We start from the raw sequence: 20,739 nt of genomic DNA on the forward strand, positions 1-20,739 counted from the left end.
CAGGAAGACTCCTGTCCTTTCAGGTCCCCAAAATTCACATAAAGGTAAGCAACTGTGTGTGACTCATTTGCCTACTCATGACAACACTGTGATAAGACGAGCGCTGCATCAGTGCTTGAGAAACTTGGTCTAAACCGCTGGTCTTCACTGGAACACTCAGGGTAAGGACGAAGCCACAAGCATGCCAGCTATGAGGCCAATTACATTAGACAAGACCCCTCTGCTTTCCCGAGCCAAGCATAGTAGAAGAGAGCGCTGCATGAATCACTCACCAGAGAATGCTTCTTCCTGGAAGACAGGTCCAAGGTGGTGTCATATAGACTTTCCACAAAGTTCCTCAGACACGGAACATTAACCTCATTCTTCACAGTCTAAAAGAGATGCAATACAAAGATGTTCTCAGTTTACATCCCCATAATTATTGCTCCAAATGATCATATTTCCATTCAGCGTGAAGACTTGGTGTCATAATATGGATCCTGAAAAAATGAATAGTCTCAGCCATCATGCTTAGTGAGAAGATTGAGGACTTACTGCTGCCACTGGAACCAATATCTCCACAAAGAGCCCAGCCAGAGAGTGCTTAATGTCTTTATCCTTCACCTCTAAGAAGTACTGGGCACATTCCTTTAAAAGGGAGAGCACACAGGCAATTAATCAGACCGCACACCCACAATGCATGAGGGGAAAAGACTGCACTGTGCCTTAGCCTAAAATAAATGTGACCTAACCTCTGACATGATCTCATTCTCAATGCAACGAACGATGTGAGAAATTCAATTAGTACACCACTATTAGAAGTCCAGTTGTTATTACTGAACAGCTGCAGGCAAAAAAGTGTGAACATCCCTGGTCAAAATACATGTTTTGTTGATTTGCTATGTGTAAATGTTTTACCACATTGGAACAAATAAAACATAAAGTATGAAATATGCCTTAACTTTTATACAGGCCACATTTAATGTAAAAAATAAACAGTAACTGTGCATTGAAATGTGTAGAAGTGTGTTCTCTGTAGAGGATGTTTAAGTAAGAGATCACGAGAGGGAGTGTGTTATCACAAAATAACATCACGGCTGTGATTTGGTCGCCGTAGATCATCACAGCCGTGATGTTATTGGCGATAACACACTCCTCGAGTGTTCTATTGCTTTTATACAACAGTTAAATAAATAAAGTAATAAATTAATAAACTGGGCCGTGAACGCGGCGTTTAATATGTTTTAATGTTCGCAGTTCCTTCATCAAATTATAGTTCCTTAACGAGCAGCTTGTTGCTACGTCAGAGTAACGAGCTCCGCCCACTCGCTGCACAACCGGCAGTTCGTTCTCCAGCTCCACACAGACCAACTGACAGTTTGGGAACTTAGTGTCGTCTCATCTTCAGAGTCTGACCAAATCGGCTGTCGGTCAAATGAAAACTTAAAAGTGTCCATTTTCTGTTTGTGGCAAAGTAAGAACTAAAAACTTTCAAACGGCTTGAGCGTCTCCTACAGCTGTCAAAGTCATTGCTTAGCAACGGCATCTCAGTGAAGTGATACGGTGTTTGAGGAAAAACCTGTGATGTTATGGTGAAATAACACGGTTAGAACACTTCTCAACCAATCAGCTTGCATAGCCGGAACTAACTGTTGTATAAATTAAGTTATTTTCACTTAGAAAATCAACAAAACATGTTATTTAACCAGGTGTGACCAAACTTACACATATGACTGTGTGACTGTATGTATGGTATGTGTTTTTGGACGCAGCCTTAGCACTTGATTCACTCTCTTATATTAACTCAAATCATCTTTATAATAGTAATGCTAATTTCTAAAAACACTGAGATCAGCGTACCTGCATGAACTGGAAGGAAGCCTCAAAGTCTTCCACAGGGTACATTTTAATGCGGAAGAACTTGACCCCCATGATCAGGCTTATAATGCTTTGGACCACATAAGGGCTCTGCTCCTTCTGCCTGAGCTCCTTTAGCTCTGAAATAAACTTCTTTCTCACTGCTGGAAACCTGAGTGAAAGAAATGAATGAGAAAAGGATAATCAGTCCTGTTTAACTGCATGTAGTGACACACAGTAAAATGTAGTAAAAAATTATATACTCATAGTTTTGATTTCACTTTTTATAGCATTTTTAAAAAGATTTTCCTTTATTTTTGCCATATTGCACTTTCGTACTCTTTCCAATTTAACGGCAGTTTGCATTTTAAAACATTCTGTGTGACTTTAAAATAAGTCGCTGGCATTTTCTTGTATTTGTTTATCTGTCTGTAGCTCTAAACCCTGTAAAGTATCAGCTTCAGGGAGTAGTTAGTGGGATAATCTGCAGAATGTGCTTTTGATGTCTGTGCCCATCTGGCAAAGGGAGGTGGGATTATTAAAACACTCTCCGAAATGAAGCTGGACAAACACTCAGCATATGTATCCCACATACAGAGCGAAGTACAAAGACATACACCGATCAGGCGTAACATTATGAGCACCTCCTTGTTTCTACGCTCATTGTCCATTTTATCAGCTCCACTTACTATATAGGTGCACTTTGTAGTTCTACAGTTACAGACTGTAGTCCATCTGTTTCTCTGATACTTTGTTAGCCCTCTTTTAAAAACTCCAGCAGCACTGCTGTGTCTGATCCACTCAGACCAGCGCAACACACACTAACACACCACCACCACGTCAGTGTTACTGCAGTGCTGAGAATGATCCACCACCCAAATAGTACCTGCTCTGTAAGGGTCCATGGGGGTCCTGAGCACTGAAGAACAGGGTAAAAGGGCTAACAAAGTATGCAGAGAAACAGATGGACTACAGTCTGTAACTGTAGAACTACAAAGTGCACCTATATAGTAAGTGGAGCTGATAAAATGGACAATGAGTGTAGAAACAAGGAGGTGGTCATGATGTTATGCCTGATCGGTGTAAGATCAGTTCTGAACCAGAAGAGCAGAAAACTAGCGCTAGAAGGTCTACTTAGTAGCTAAGCAACTGTGCAGAGCCTGAACTGACTGCTAGTATGTTTTTTATGTGTTTGTCCGAGCATGCGTGTGTGTTTTGTGTGAACTCTGATTGGGTTGAGACAGGGAGAGCTCTTTAGCTCTATATTTAGAATGGCATCTGGAATGGGAGAAAGGGGGAGAGCGCCACTCTCTCTGACTTTCTCTCTTTCTCTCTTTCCAGTGCTGAATGTTTGGTTTCTGTCTGCTTGTGCTTCTCCTTGGCTCTTCATGGCCCTATGTACTGTAAACTGGTTTAGACAGAACAAGAACATGTAAAGCTATTTATCTCTGACAGTATTAGTCTTCCTTTTCGTGTTTTGTTACAGGAACACACATGCACGTACGCAAATTCTTTTTCTAACAATTTATGCTTTTTGCAAAAATTCTGAAAATACTTAGATCATTAATATCATAAATAATAAAGAAGCGTCATTAACATCAAAACCTAGCATCTCCGACAAAATAGGATCAGATTCAATCTTAGCATGGCATTGATAGAATGTCTTCTGAATATAAGCAGACACATCCTCCATCAAGGTAATGGGCTCCATTAAAGCTCCATCTCACATCACACGCTCAGTCACACAGAGTAAAAAATACCCCCATCAGTATCAGCTCAAAACCAGGTCAGGCTGAACTGGTAAAGGAGGGTCAAGAAAGGAAGAGGAACGCAGAAGAGAGTCGCCGGACTTTCAGTAGAGTTAAAGTTTACCAAATATCGAATACACAATACAATAATTTGCAAATATTGTAATATCCCACACATTTATATGAATGAAACAACAAAAATAATAGTTTGATTATAATAATCTGATTACACAAAAATGGAACAAACATAAAAATTTTATGAACAATACTGATTTCAGTTGTAAGAGAATAAAAATTCTGATAACCGATTAAGTGGACAGCTTCATGTAGATGCCCTGTAAATGCTTATCTTGCATTTAACTTCAACTAAATTCAACATCCAACTAAATATCTATTAAAGTCATCAAACTCTCTCTAACCCTAAACCTGGTCCTAACCCTAACTTTAACTTCAATCCACGATCTAAACCTAACCTTTTTATTTATATTTTGGACATTAATTCTATATTGTATTTTTCGTTTAATTTTATATTTTTTGGCATTATTGCCATTTCTCAAATAAACAATTTTAAAAAGCTCATGAAGTCATATTAAATAATAGAGCATGTAACAATTCTTCACTGAGTTTGTTTCTGTTAATTGCTTCTTATTCATCAGTGCATCTCTTCATAGACATTCTGTATAACATAACGCTGCTGTCGGAAAAAAACCTTGTATCTCCATTTTTGTAGTTTTTCAGTTTTTGACATAATGTGAAAATGCCTGTTACCCTTTACACTGTGTGTAAATTTCATGATGAATGGACCAAAAGAAACGGCCCAAAATTTCTTGGAAAAAAGTCTGGTTCCATTGACTTACATTAAAATTAAAGTGTGTTTTTTCCTTCTCTTGTAAAGTTACCATTTTGGAGATGCAAGGTTTTCTTCTGACAACAGCGATATGCTAAAGTTTAGTCATAGATGGATTTACATTTTATTACTTAATTTTAACCACATTGAGGTCTGAGTTTAAATTTACTAAATAAAAAAGATGAGCTGTTAATTATCTGCGATTTATCAGCAGATACCAATACGAACTTGAGACCTCTATATCAGCCAGTATTATTGGCCACAACATCAGGTGCCTGCATGGGTTGTGCTGATATATGGAAGATATAAATAAAAAAAAAAAAAACACACACAAGAAATATGTTTCATTTTCAGTGTTATAGCTTACACATTTGATCATCCATCATATTCAGGGCTATTTTAGCTACTTTTAGAACTTACCTGGACTGAGCCACTACTCCAACCACCTCAGCATAAAGGTCAGCCACAATGTGCATGTTGGCTGTGTTGGGTCCCAGATACCTGTATAGAAAATTACTAGCATTTAATAGGTGCTGATTGTGGCTCAGGAAGGCACTAAGTTCAAGTTCTTTCAGATGTTATCAAGAACATTTATCATGAGAGGCATTCACATACAAAACAATTGGAGGTTCATGTGCACTGAAAAAATAACATTCACACATTTCACGTATTTAACATCTTTACATTCCAAGGCAGAATAATGCCATACTGGCTTTCTCTGCGCACATCAGTGCAAAGCAGTAAACTAGATATTTACCCTTCTTTGTATTTGAAGTGCTTAAAGGCCAGATTGATGACTTCCTGAATGAGGCCATCCAGAAGAGGGTGAAGAGGGATCTAGTGGCAGAACGACAGTGAAACAATAGGGTAAAAGAGTCAGTCTTTGCTAATCAATCAATCCTTTGAAAAGCTAGTGCATGAGTACCAGATGTCTAACCCATAATAATATACTGTGGAATACATACTGTATATATGACGCATATGCCACGCATTGGAAATTCATAGTTCAAACACTTTTTTGTGTTCCATTTTTACGCATCCCAAGGTCTGCCAATTTCATTTCAATAAAAACATTTGAGTTTCTTTCCCAAATGCTGTACATTTGTAAGAAGAACAGGTTTAAAAAGAATAAGAGTTGCTGTATAACACACTTACCTAAATCAAATAAAGGTGGTATTGATTATAATATAGCACTGATATTCCTTGTATGCTTAAAGCTCAATCCCAACAAATTATATCATGAAAAAAATCTGTGGTGTTAAAGTGGAATTAATGTGTTTTGGAGGTAAACCTTCATTTGCAACTTACCTGTTTTAAAACCTCGATGAGTACCAGAGAAAATATGAAGTCTATGGCTAAATCCCTCCTCTCCATGAGATAATCCTTCTGTTGTTCATCACTGGAGCCAAGACAGACAGAGAGAGACCATAAAACGTGAGTGCATCCAAACATAAACATTACTGGAAATTAATAAGAGCTTTAGTGATTCTGTCTCCTCCACAATGTAAACATTGTACATGTTAATGTATACTGCATACGACAAATATTAAACTTTGCTACCGAAATCAATATTGCAATTAATGTAATTAATACAATTTCAGTGGATTGAATATAAAATAAGGCCAGCCAAGACAAAAAACACACAATGAGATTAGATTAGACATTACAGACTTACATTCAGTTACTGTGAATATATGATTGGATTACATCTCACTGAAACATTAAGGCTAGTGGGTGCTAATGAGTTTATGAACTGATTATTTTCGATAGATTGATAGATCGATAGATAGAACTGCATTGATACTGAAGGGAAATTGCAGTGTTGCAGTAGCAAGATAAATAATTCTACATAAACTTACATATACTATGCAGAAATACAATAGGAATAAAAACAGACATAAATTAGGCAGAAATAGAAAAATAAACATTAATTAAGTAAACTATGAGAGAGCAGGAATAAAAGTATATATATTGCACATTTACATAGCATATAAGACAGATTTGTTGTATTTACATGAGAGCAGGTATTGCGCTATTGCAAATGGTATGAGGTAGTTACAACACAATGAATATAAGCTTAACTATGAGTATCTGCAGTCTTTCCAATGCAATATGCCTAAATAAAACACCAACACTTAATAACTCTGAAAAAGTCTAGGTTAGATGTCTTACATTTTTACTGTATTTAATTTTTTTTCTGATCACTTCACATCACAATTAATAATTTGTGCAATTTTATGTACCAAAAATAGTAGTAATTAGTTTTTACATGACCATTTTCCAACCTCTCCTTATCCTATAAATTAAACAGACCGTCTTTGTCACTGTGTCTTTAAGACGGATATGATTGAGTTCTGTCCTGGTTGGTTGCCCTGTATTGTGCCTCATTCAAAAAACAGTCTGGACTAAAACACTCGTCAAAACTTTAATATGAATGGGCAGAGCTAAACTGCTAAGGGCTGAATAGGTGGATATATGTAAACGTGTTGGTTCTGGTGACATCACAGCAAGAAAAAAATTAAAATGGGCTGTTTTTACAGCATAGCGTCCATATATGAACCATACGAACTGTATGTTTTGAAACTTTAACAATGTTTACATATTACTTCAAACTCATTTATTTAAAAAAAGGCGAGCAAAAATTGTTTTTGCTGGAGCCTTTAAAATATAAACACATACACAGACATAGAGTAGGCAAATATCTTGTAAGGTACGTGTTTGCACACATGTTTATGTTTCTCAGTGTATACAGGCTATCTGCATGTTATGTATGAGACGAGTCTTTCACATATGATTAAGCAGTTGTATGCAGGACAGAGATGCAAACAGAGAAACTCTTATACAAAAAATATAGTTTAAAACGTATCCTGAGGTAAATCAGACTTTCAAGAACAAGAAAAACTCTTGTTGGTGTATAGAATAAACAAAATGTCACAAAAAAGCTGATGGTTAATCTAATGGTTTATAGTAAACAGCAGAATGCAAGCTTACTTTTTGGACTTTGTGTTGGCTCGAGGCCGGTACTCGTGAGACTCGTCCTCCAGGCCGTTTTGCCGCTTGTACCAGTCAAAGAGTGTCCGCAGGATGGAGGGCAGGCAGTATTCAGCCAAGGAACTCATAGTACTGATCAGCTGAGAAAGAGAGAGAAAGTGAAAGAGAGACAGAGATAAATAGAAGACACAGAGTGTCAGAGAATGACAATTGTTATTCTGCTCAAAGACCCTGTCCATTTGCTGTGTTGAGCATCAGGACTGATCAACCGACTTTACCCTGTTCTTCAGTGGTCAGGACCCCCATGGACCCTCACAGAGCAGGTACTATTTAGGAGTGTCTAACAGAGTGGACAGTGAGTGGACACAGTGTTTAGAAACTCCAGCAGCACTGCTGTGACTGATCCACAGTCTGTAATTGTAGAAGTGCACCTATATAGTAAGTGGAGCTGATAAAATGGACAATGAGCATAGAAACAAGGAGGTGGTCATAATGTTATGCCTGACCTGTGTATAATGTTCCTCTTAGGGTGTTTGACATCAAAACGTATGACATCACTTCATCCTGGGCTGTCATGCTTACAAGAGGGCTTTTAAATCATTTTTGCATTCTCATGTGAATGAAGAGACTGTTTGTGTGGACAGGATTTCTTTTAAAATGGGAAAAAATGCGTTTTCAGAAATGTCAGAATACATGTGAACGAGGTCAAAGAGTTCTTCATAATGAATTATTTAACTTCACCCCATTTGTAAACACGCACTGACTCAGATATTTCTGACAACAAGTCATAAGGAGTGGGAAAAGAGTGGGAAAGCAGTGGGCCTTTTCCAGCAGCCTATGATTGATGTAACTGTATGGAGGATGGGGATTTTGGCCTGGAATTCAGGCCAAAATGGTGAAGTAGAGCTCCAGAAGGAGGGGTGTGTATGTGCTAAACCAAACACAGGAAGGGAGGGGTGTCTGTATGCAGACGGCTCGGTATTCCCCCTCATGTCTGTGAACAGGGAAAACACTGTCCCGCCACACACGTATACACACACACACACTGATGCAAGCACACTGCTTAAGGACACTGTTCTGAGGGGTTAGGTAGGGACACGCAAGAATTCAAAGGCTGGCCAAGCAAACAGACCTCACCAGCTTAAGCTATTCTTAGCACTGACAGACTGAGAAGAAGAAAGCATGGATTTGGAAGTAGCAGACTAAATCATTTATTCTTTCTCATTTACCCCCCCTTCATAAAGATGAGAAGGATGTGGATATTTGGGATGACAGTGACAGTTATACTATGACTTATCACATCTTCAAAGCTTTGCTCCAGCTGTTTCTATTCCCAATCATTAGAGGACGTCTCCATTATGAATTTTGTCAATCTACATGCTCTTGTCATGTCATACTGGGGCTGCTGGGCGTTGTTGTGGAACAGTCACAGAAATGCCATTAATCTCTTCCAAGCCAAAAAGTGGCTATTTCTGCCATCTAATTAAACATGCTTTATCAAGGGTGTTTTTATTTTGTTTGTAACATGATCTACAATTTTGGGCATGCAAATATATAAGCAGGACTATATTACACACTTCGGTCACCTTTTTTGGGTACTCTGACGAAACAAATCAATAATGAGCCCTTAGCCATGTGAATTACATGCTGAACATGTCCACATGTTCAATCAGAAACTACTGCAGTGCATCCTATAATAAAGGCAGCATCTAGAAAGCTCCAATTCCACACACTGGTATTTTACTGTGGCCAACATGGATGTGTGACAAATACTCTGGGAGCAGATTTTGAAGTGACACTGCCAAAGTTTCTGAATTTGAAAGGTTTCTCTGCATTAAGGATGATCAAATAATGACTTGCTCATTTAAAAAACATTCATAGTATTCAGATTCACAAATCTAGATATACCTGATCAAACTGATGGTCCTCCCCCCTCTGTAGAGATTTAGTGAGTGGCTTTTCCTGTAGAAAGAAGTGAGAAATTTGATGAGACTCACAGACCCCGATATGTAAGCAGAATAAAGAGTTTAAACTTTAAAACATAAGTCATAAAGTAGTTTTAAATAGGACAGGGCATGATGGCTTCCAGGAGTACTCATGCCTGTTCTAAAAAGAGAACAAGAACAAACTCTACTCTGTTAGAGTGTGAAATGAATGAGGTTTGTTATATACTTGGTACAAAACACAGACCAGGCCCAAAGCTGAGCCTGTAGAGAATGGGGCTAAGTGGTAGAGCCAGGGTCAAAGTGAGTCATTAACCCTGTGTCACAGTCACACAACACTCTCACACACACACACACACACACACACACACACACACAGTCAATCCAAATACAGCTGTTCATGTCAAGCATTAAGCCTCAAGAGACCTGAAACTTCATGTAACATGCTTGACATACAAGAGAAAGACATGGTTCTACTGTCTTCTTTCGCAACTTCAGTTGCAATTTTATTGCTGCAAGTTGTGAAAGTACCCTGTCATCTTTGGTATAGTTTACCAAGGCCCAACCATTATTCTGTGTGTGGCAATTTTAATATTGTGAAGAATAAATAAAAGTTTCTGCTGTTTACATCAGTTTACGAAATCTGACAGTTGAAAAGTGACAATCAGTCAGTAAGGCACTGTCTAAAACTGCTGTAGTCATTTGTGAAAATCATATCGACAATATTATCGTCAGTTTTCTTAACTTCTAAAAAATCTGTATCAGGGCCTGAATTTTAGTGCGAGATGGCAGATACTGCGCATAATTTCATCAATTTCCAGAAATCTGACACTTACAATGCGGGAAATTCCCGCAGACATTTACAGCGATGTTTAATAATGTTCAGCCAACGTTTGCACCAGTGTGGAATGCGTGACGACTGGCCGAACGGACCGGCTTCCGCTCTGGACACAGGCGCACTCTCTCCCTCTATCTACGAGCCTACGAGCGCCTTCTGCTGATTCATCACCTCTCGCTAACATTTACAGGCAGGTTTCAATGACGTGGATTTGAAGGCCTGCAAACATGGACCGCTGGCTAAAACGTAAATCTACATATCTGAAGTGGAATCTGCCCAGAAAAAACACCGGAACCCGAAAGGGCGCAAACAGCAGTGCTAACAATGTCAGCGTTAACAATATTAACCCTCACGATCCTCAGTCAGGTAACAGTAACGTTAGCGAGGTGAAGCAGCAGCACAAAGACAAGTTTCTGACTAACTGGCTCAGAATATATCAGTGGCTCGAACTTAACGACGGTGAAACGAGCTGCTCGATTTGTAAAATGTACGGTGCTGCAGCCTTTTACCAGCCGATGTTACAAAACAACTATAAGGCTCAGATGACATTTCTCATACCGCAGCCTTGAAAAGAAAGCGTGAGGCAGATTCAGCAAGGAATGTGATGGCTAAAGCTATTGAAGCTGCGCAGTTGCAGTGTGAGGAGAAAACGAAGGGGCTTCTCAAAACCAACTGGCTACTTCAAAATTTGGTCATCTAGTTAAATTCATGAAAAAGATGGAGTGTCCTTCTTTAAAAAGCTTTCAATAAGAACGGGACAAGGTAAGACCTGTACTAAGCTCACAAGTAGTGTCCCCTCCCAAAGTGAAACATTAAAGGGGGAATTCCCCCCATTTTGAAAAATGAATTTCAGGCCTGTGTATCAGTGACACGTTTGATATCAGCCAGGCCTTAACATTTACTACATCATGATGAAACAACGTATGAAAAAAATGAACGTAGTATTAAGATGACTTACACAAAGAAACAAGCAGAATGAATACAGGCACCATATCACTGACCTAAACCATGTAAAACCACAGATAATGTCCTGTTCCTGTGCACTCTGCCATAGACTTGTACCTTAACTATGGAGAGGTAATCCATCATGGTACAAGCACAGCAGTAGTAGCACTGGAGCAACGTCTTAATGGCTGTGTTAATGGTTTCCAGGAACAACTATGAGCTGACTGTATGCTGAGCACAGATACAGTCCACTACCTGTCCAGCAAAATGGAATGCAGTGCTACTGAAAGCTTCAACAGCCTGAACAGTCATCCATAGGGCTGGTGGTTCATGTTGCGGGTCAGATCACCTTTCACTGTTCCCCTAGTTAATCTCTGCCTCCCCATACATGAGCTGTGTTCCAAAAGCATGTATTCATGTCTGTTTCAATCAGAAGGAATCCTTCAAAATACAGCCAAAACACTACCAGAGTATCCTTCACTTCACTTTATCTTCTGTTGACCGTAACCCTTTGCACACGTGTCTGACCCAGAGAATTTCAAGAGAAATGCCGCAGATGAAACTAACTACACACAGGCCAGTAAATGTACAGTATAATACATAGTACACTGTTTCTTTAGTTTGTGTCTGTTTAAGAGAAACTGATGTTATGCCTGCCAGTTTTACTATCATTCACATTAACATCACCTTCAACATATTTCACGCACCGACTCCTTACCAGTGATGTGACAAGAAGGTTTTGGAAGGCTGTTCTGTTTTGCATTACATAATAGAGGGTGATTCAAAAAGATTAATCCGATTTCAAAGTGCCATATATTTACAACCGTGAGGCGCCTAGGAACCAATCACAATCCAACTGAAAGAGGGGGTCATAGAGTTTCTGACTGTCAGTGGAAGATGGCTCCCCCTTCAGTCTGAGAGGAGATGAGACCCCTGAGCAGAAAGCGTTCTGCGTTCTCCACTTCAATAAGAGTGAATCCGTCATAACTGTGCAGTGTGATTTTCGTGAGCAGTGAAGCTCCAACAGCTCAGAGCGTTCGTCGTTGGTTCCACAACACTGGATGATCTCCGAAATCGCACTGAAAGAGCCGTGAGTGCAGCGACACCCGACATGCTCAATCCAGTATGGGATGAGTTTGACTATGGTGTTGATGTTGTCCGTACAGCTGGAGGAGGTTCAGACTGAGACCTTGTAAAATTACATAATAAACTTTATGCTCATTTAAACCATTTACAGTTCACTGCATTGATCTGTAATGATTTACAAGAGAAATAAATCTAATATAGAATGAATCTTTTTGAATTACCCTGTATAAACTAGAAGCCTTCACAGGACAGTGCTACAGAGCACTTACCTTTCCTGGCAGCAGCCATTTTCCATGTGTCACAGTATTTTGTCTCTTTTTCAATAAAATATGAGAACCGCTCTTACATCCACCTGCCTCATTCAACAGCACATCCATTCTGCTGCGGTGCATGTTCTTGTACATGCTAACTGGTTCTCAGGAATATGCAATTCCTCCTGGCTACGAGAACGTGTGTGCATGCCAAAAAGGAAATAATCATAAAAGAAACCTGATGCCAGACACACTTCTCCCTTATGATGCGTCAGGGCACGTGAGTGGAGTTAACTAAAGGATTCTGGGCCACTGTGCATGGTGCCAGAGCTGACAAGCCCTCCTATCTGTCTTGAGCAACGACGTGTATTACCTGTTCCTCCAGACTACACAATACGCAAACAAAAACAAAAAAAAACTCAAAACTTCTTTCACCCTTAGAAAACGAAAGTTATTACTGTTGCTCTGCCATACAGCGTACAGGTAATTACGCAGTTATATGAGTACACAGTTACATGATTACAGTTACATAAAGAATCACATTTACATTCAATTTGCTCTCTGTAGACAGGCTCAAGTCTGCACTGACACGACAACCGACAAACAACAAATCTTTACTGTCATCTAATGACAAACACATGGCAGAAACATAAAGCATTTTTTGCTTTCTACAAAACAAGACTGTACGCACGATCACGTTTTATTACAATATTTTCATTAAAATATTTTCTCTTCTACTTACAAAACACAAATGTGGAACGTTTACAAAAGAATTTCTCTGCTTGTTTCAGTTGGTTGCAAGTTAAAAACTATAAACAACCACAATGCTTTGCTATCATAGTGACTTCTAAGGGTTCTAGAAGTCAACATAGTTGACCTCAACATAAATCTTGATTGCTGATATTTTTTTTAAACACACAGCAACACTGAATCTGCATTAAAATAACTTGACACAAACAGCGAACAGACATACAGACGTACGGTACTGTGCAGAAGTCCAGCTAGCAAGTTTTTTTTCAAAACACTAACATTATAGTACATATAAATAAACAATACACTGTGATTTTATCTGTCAGTACGTTAGTTTAACCACTTCCAAACCTCAAGGAAGCCCAATATTTACATTTACCATTCAGTACCTAGTTTGGCTAATCAATATTTATTAAAATAAATCAGGTAATGCTGGTGGAATTCCATGCTAATTCAAGCAGTGCACCAAAAACCAAATTTGTGTACTTTTCACAGTATTGTACAGGGAGATTCACTCGAAAGAGGCCCAGAATATTCTGTAACAACTCTCACTAAAACTAAGCAATTTGAACGCAACGACATGCAATGTGCTCCTCAGCATGTGGAGCTTTGAACAAGCCAGGGTGCCTCTGCGTCGGAGCGATGAGGCCTCCATTTGCAACTTCCGGGTACATACCCCTGTACCCCCCGTAATGAGCAGCGCGTCTACTGGGTCAATTCATTTGAGCGATGTCAGAGTGAATTTAGGAAGATATATGGTGTTCGTGACGCACCCTCAAAGAGTGTTATTCAGAAGATGGAACGGAAACTGGACACGACGGGATCACTGATCTCTTCTCATGGTGGAGGCCGTCCGAAAACGTAGCAGGACACAACTGATGACGTGCAACATCGTCTGCAGCAATCGCCTACGAAACCTCTGAGACGCCTAGCACAGGAGACTGGGAGTCTTATTCAACATTTTTTTGCTTCAGATTGCTTCATCCTAACGGGAGTTACAACAGAATATTCAGGGCCTCTTTCGAGTGAATCTCTCTGTACATCTGCAACAACCAGCTTATCTCCAATGGGCTGGTCCTTCACATAGCTTTAATACAAGAAACAGACATGCAGACATGTTGTATCTAACTTATGCATAACTGTAAGATTTGCGCATAATAATGAAAGCAGTAATGTTGATTGTTGTAATTGATCATGTTCAGCGTGTCATTACCACACACAATAATATGATATGATAATCAGTCTGATAGTGTTTCAAATCGGCAACTGAACATTTCTTACCAGTGGCTCCGCCATGATGATGCGTATCTTGCGTTCAGACAGCGTGGTGAAGTTGGCAAAAAGGCTTTTGAGGACGTACTCGCCCGGTTTGCTTTCGGGGTCCACAGTGACCGGCATGATGGCGACCGGACCTTTCCTCTCGCCCTGACCAATGTTCACTGGGGGGAGAGGGGGCTTTCCTAAGGGGGACGCTGGAAACATAAAAATACACAAAAGACACACAAACTGAAGTGAGAAAGTACGAAGATATATTCAATAAGATTTATTTTTTGTGCATATATGACTAAAAAAAAAACACAATGCAAAAAGACATGAGAACTTTTTGTGCTATCAAAGTTGAGTTCTGAGCTTTAATGAGTTCATACAGTCCCTTGCAGACCAAATCAGTGTTGTTACAGAAAAGCATCAGTGATGTATATACAGTGATGGACGAAGTACACAAAAGCATGTAGTTTTGAGTTAAAGTAGAGACACCCAAGGTAAAATATTACTCCAGTAAAAGTAGAACTTCCTCCCTTTAGTCCTCCACTTGAGTAAAAGTACAAAGGTATTTGCCTTCAAATGTACTTAAGTATTGAAAGTAAAAGTACTAAAAGATTAATTATGGCTCTAATGCCCTATTATCATTTTTATAACAAGACTCACTTCATTAAGTCATTTTAGGTGAAAATACTCCAGTGTCCCTCTTGATACACCAGTCTTTTAATAGAATGTCATTAATTAGTGATGCTGATGTCTATTAAAATTATCATAAGCACAAAACACTGAAGGCAAAGAGTTTCCATTAGGCAGAACCGAGTGGCTCTGAAATAACTTTCTGCGAACAAGCCAAGTTTCGGTTTAAGATTTATTTGCAACATAGTTTAAATAGAAATTTAATAAAAACTTGCTTTAAACTCAGGTTCACAAATGAGTTTTCCTTTACTAAACTGCATCTGTAGGTCTCTGTTCATAAACATAAACTAGCCAAAACTAATTTACTATAAAATGAAATAGTGTTTGTATAAATTCAGAAAAAAGGCACGACAGTCACAACTGCATATGTGTACATATTTCTATACTGTGGTCTATTTACACAAAGTTAGATTAGAGTCAGGAGTTTCTTCCATCATTTATGTTGAACAGACTCTCCCAAAATTTTACATTGCTGCACTGATGTTGAACCGTGTGCTGCACTGGGTCGGTATGACCAACAGGTCAAAACAAGCTCAAAACAAAGTGCCGCTGTGCCCTGATTGGTGTTCTTTCTTTGCGCTTCTTTCGTTTTGACGTTTTTATACACACATAAACCAAAAGGAACAACATATTTCATAATGTAGTGGAGTAAAAAGTGAGATATTTGACTTTGAAATGTAGTGGAGTGGAAGTAAAAAGTCACTCAAAATGGAAAAACTTCAGTAAAGTACAGATACCAGAAAAAACTAAAGTACAGTAACGAATTACATTCACTTAGTTACTGTCCACCACAGTGTATATGTGATTGAAACCATCCTTTGTCGATTACTTTAAACAAGATTCATTCCTACTAGGTCACAAAATAAATGCAAGTGATCTATTCTCGAATGCGAGCAGTTTATAGGGCCTCATAAGCACAGAGAACAGCTGGTGTTTTCATTTTAGGGATGACCGTGTCACCACTCGGGTACTGGGCAGAGGGGTGGGTGAGGGAAAGGGTGAGGTGGCTGGAAGGTTGCAGTCGAGGGAGCCCCACTCATGTGGCTGCAGAGACTCCTGTCATGTGAGACTCTTAGAATAGATCTCGGCCACCTCACACGTCATAAGACGCAGATCAAATCCAAGCATTCTCCAAATGGAAAAACAGACTCAAGCAACCATGATGTACTTGACTGTAGTAATTTGTGTGGTGCTGTAGTAGACTGTAGGTCAAGTATCCCAATATTAAATTTTTGCCATCTATCTCACTGTTAGGACTTGTAGATGAGTGTGATAAATGCCATCATTTGGGACAGTATTTACACTGGTTTAAGAATATAGGGCACTGGTTATGATGATAGAGTTTCTATGAAAATGAAACACATTGCAGCCAAAGGAGGACAGTCCTAAGAGACTACTGAAATATGTATATGGACACTGATATACATTCATTAAAAACCTCTTATTCTCCAGGGTGTATTTTGGTTTGTCCATCTGAATTTACATGACCAAATCGTAAGGCAAATTATGCAGTAACTGCATGAAATAAATGCAAATTTTTATTTTATTTATTTATTTATTTATTTGGTAAAAGTTCCCCACAGAACATGTATTTTATGATCACACATATTGCTATATGCTTACAATTTACTGCTGAAAGCCAAAAATCTTAGACGCTCTATGTATTTTTTTATAAAAATAATTTTTACAGAGCAGATCACTGAAGAGACGCCATCTGTTTATAGTTTGTAGCTCAGATTTGTGGAAAAATGGGTCGACTTTCAGTAGAAAAAAAAACTGAGTTCAGCTTCTTTTATTATAAGGGTTTAAAATTACATCACCCATCTATTTGACTTTAAAGAAGACAGTTACAGCTCTCATACGACCCCCACCTTTAGAATGTAGCTTATGAAATATGAAAGTTATGAAGAATACGACGAAGTGCGTTTTGGAACCACCGGTGGTCTCAAGGAGTTGAAAAGGTTAAGTCATCAGTGAAAATATGCAATACATTCAAAGCAAGTGACTTGAAAGGGGATCCCATTACACTCATTTTCAATGTTCATCATGTTATATTTGGGGTCCACTAGAACAGATTTACATGCTTCAATGCTCCACATCAGTATTCTAACACTGTACATCTCTATTTCTCATCTGTCTGAAATGCTCTGTTAGAGCTCTTGAGTCTTTAAGCTCCGCCCCTAATGAGTCCAGTGTGTTAATCAGCTCGCCCACTCTGTTCTAACCGGTTAACCGCCTGTTTCAATCCTGAAAGTCAGGTAAAACAAGCTGGTAGACCCGATCCACCTTCGCAAGGTAGACTGGAGCAGGACGTTTCAGAGTGGAAAAGTTTTTACTTTGTCGCTCTTGTGTGTGAGGGAGTCAGAAACATCCTGGTAGGCGGGCAATAAGGACTGTGTTACGAGATTACATCATCTAGTAACAAAGAAAAGGGATGGAATTTCAATGAGGTTTCAGGCAGCTGAGAGAAAGTGGTTTCTGTGGGATGTGTACTTTCGGCTTTGTGATTCTGCAGACTGTTTACACCAACAAAAAGCTAAACAACACATTAAAGCATGGATCTTTAATTAAGGTCCAGTTAGAGAAAATTTCCCCAAGCGAAGGCCCGGAACATCACAATGTCTAACTTGCATCATGATTCAGTGCCATATACTGTACTGTGAGTCTCCCGGGCCGCTAAAGCTACTGTAAAGGCTAGAAAAGTAACAGCGATTAAAATAGGAGCACCCCATCAAAATTAAATAATTCTCCATAGTTTAACGGTTATAGGTCAGCATCTGGGTCTGGGCTCGGGCCACGGTCCGCTTAATAGTGACCTCAGTATTAAGAGAAAGGGAAAAAACGGAAAAACATAATAGGTTCCCCTTCAATACTGCTGTAACTCATTTCATTCATTTAAAGAATTCCTGATCAAGAGTCAAGAGAATTTTTACTTACATAATCTGACTTACTTAGAAAGCATGTATAATTTGAGCAAATATTAGCTAATTAATGAATATTTTTCTGTAAACCCCGCAAAATGAGCAAAGTTAACCATTAGACGTCCTGTCTAATGTAGCTGTTCCTTTCCTCTTGTGTTTAAGGTTCATCTTTACACAGTGCTCCGCAATAGCAGGAACAGCAGCTTTGGGGCTTCAAGCTGGTTTCAACTCAAGCGCTGCTAATGGGGTTGAACGACCATGACTACTGGACCTCAAACTGCTCAGGTCATTGTTGTGGCAGCATACCAGCACAAGGTCTTCAACTGGAATGACGATCACCTCAACATGCTAACAAGAGACAGGACCGGTCTTAAATAGTTCAGGATAAAAAGTGTCACTGTGATGTAAAACATGCTCATTTATAAAACAAAAACACAGCACTGTGCAAAAGTTTTAGGCACCTAAAATCCATTTATCTGGGCAGCAAGAGTGTCTATGCTTGAGAAAAACACAACTAATCGAAACACACATTAATGCAATAAAAAGTGACCAGAATTTTTTGTTTTCAAAAAGTAGTTGAGACGTTGCGACCTAGTAAGTAAAAAAGGTTTGGTTCCTAACTTCTCGATGGGGCCAGCCAATGCATTGATTTATTCAAAGTTCTATCACCAGCACACCTGATTTAATGTAACGAAGTACTGATTAGTCAAACTGGAGGATAACTACAAATACTGGGCCACGAGGAGAGCTTTGGAAATGGCTCAGCGGACACAGCGACATTCAAAAATTCATTTTTATGTATAGATTAAAAAGCCAACATGATCAATCAATCAGAAGATATGGCAACAACTGGAAATAGCAGAAACCAGCCATTTTTTAAACTTTAACCCAGGTTTTCAGTCCTTGGCTACGACATGTTTAGCATCTGAAATTCCTTTTAGTTTTGCACAAGAGCTACGAGGCTAATATAGAAATGTAACAATATTAAAATAATATAAAAATAAAGAAATATTGAAAAAAAAAGTTATTTTTTAAAATAATAATACAAAAAATATAATATATAAAGTAATAAATAAATATGTCCTGCAACGGACTGGCGACCTGTCCAGGGTGTATCCTGCCTTCCGCCCAATGACAGCTGGGATAGGCTCCAGCAACCCACCGCGACCCAGAAGGATAAGCGGTTTAGATGATGTATGTATGTAATAAATAAATATATCGCACTAGAGCTACGAGGCTAATATAGAAATATAAAAATATTAAAATAATAGAAGAATAAAGAAATACAGAAAAAAAGTTTTTTAAAGTAATAATATAATACAGAATATAATATATATAAAGTAATAAATAAATACATTGCACTAGAGCTACGAGGCTTATATAGGAATATAAAAATATTAAAATAATAAAAAAATACAGAAATACAGAAAAAAAGAAAGTTTAATAAGTTTAATACGTTTAATAATAATATAATAAAAATATAATATATATAAAATAATAAATAAATATATATATATTTTTAATAATCATAATAAAAAGGGCAGGTTTGGGCTTTAACTCTAATTTTTTTTTGTTTTTCACATGCTTGACTGAGCAAGTATCACAGGCCAGAGGGCCGTGGAAAGCAGACAGAAGGAGGGCTGCACTGCAGGGTGCAGCTGGGGAAGAATTGTGAAATGTCTTGCCTGCTTCACCCGTCTGGGCCATGCAACAAGGAATTTTCAGAATGCATCCTCCCTCAAGATAGGCTACAAAAACAACACACACCAACAGCCCCCCCCACTCTCCCACCCATAAGCAACTTCCCTCAATGTTGCCAACATGTGCACACACACATACACTCACACATATACAGTTCCCTACTAAGTTCCCTTTAGCTATAGCCTGCAGAACACTGTCCCGTCTGTACTGTATGGTCAGCAGCACCTACCCAGACCCTTGATGAAGCTGATGACGCTCGCCCGGCTCCAGCGCACTGGTGTCACCTCCATACTGGGAATGGGCCTGTTCCAATAATCCCACACAAACTAAACCGCTAGGTCCGTATCATCTCCACACCCTAAACAGGTCTGTTCCAATAATCCTGTACAAATTAGCCTATAAGCTCCATATCCTCCCAGTTCTCCAAACACTCTGTATCCATGCTGTCTTCGTCTGGGAGCCTGCTCCGGACTGGCGGCCCAGGCCAAGAGCAGTGGTGTGGGAAGGAAAAGAGAAGGACCCTTGTCTTCTTGTGCTTGTGGGTTGATGTGCGCTGAAGGTAACGCGCAGCCTTCCTCTGTGGTTCCTCACAGCCGTGTGATAGTGGCGAGCCCTCTCTGAGGAGAAGGTCAGGCTGGAATTTCAGCAAAGCCCAAAGAGAGAGGAGGGAGGGCCAACACGGGGCTATATTTAACCTCAGCCCTCACTCACACACACACACACACACACACACACACACACACACACACACACACCAAATACATCCACAGTCTTCTAGCACAAGCATATATACACACACCCATATTTCATCTCTCTTTACTGTAAACATACATACACGCACACACAGCGCAACGTCAGACAAATTGAGCACAACCCAATTTCTACAAGAAAGATATACAGGTACCATCTACGAATACCATGTCTAT

General features: G+C 39.1%; 1 protein-coding gene across 1 annotated transcript in view; it reads right to left on the reverse strand.

Annotated features, from left to right (window-relative positions):
• fryb (furry homolog b (Drosophila)) overlaps positions 1-20,739 on the reverse strand; it is a 99,077-nt gene that overhangs the window by 59,630 nt on the left and 18,708 nt on the right. Inside the window, 9 exon segments of the mRNA XM_036594564.1 lie at positions 273-371; positions 535-627; positions 1,840-2,008; positions 4,852-4,932; positions 5,189-5,268; positions 5,740-5,830; positions 7,423-7,562; positions 9,331-9,384; positions 14,517-14,707. Coding sequence (XP_036450457.1) covers positions 273-371; positions 535-627; positions 1,840-2,008; positions 4,852-4,932; positions 5,189-5,268; positions 5,740-5,830; positions 7,423-7,562; positions 9,331-9,384; positions 14,517-14,707 — 998 coding nt within the window.

The sequence above is a fragment of the Colossoma macropomum genome, unplaced genomic scaffold (assembly GCF_904425465.1).
Source record: "Colossoma macropomum unplaced genomic scaffold, Colossoma_macropomum, whole genome shotgun sequence".
NCBI classification, from domain to species: domain Eukaryota; kingdom Metazoa; phylum Chordata; class Actinopteri; order Characiformes; family Serrasalmidae; genus Colossoma; species Colossoma macropomum.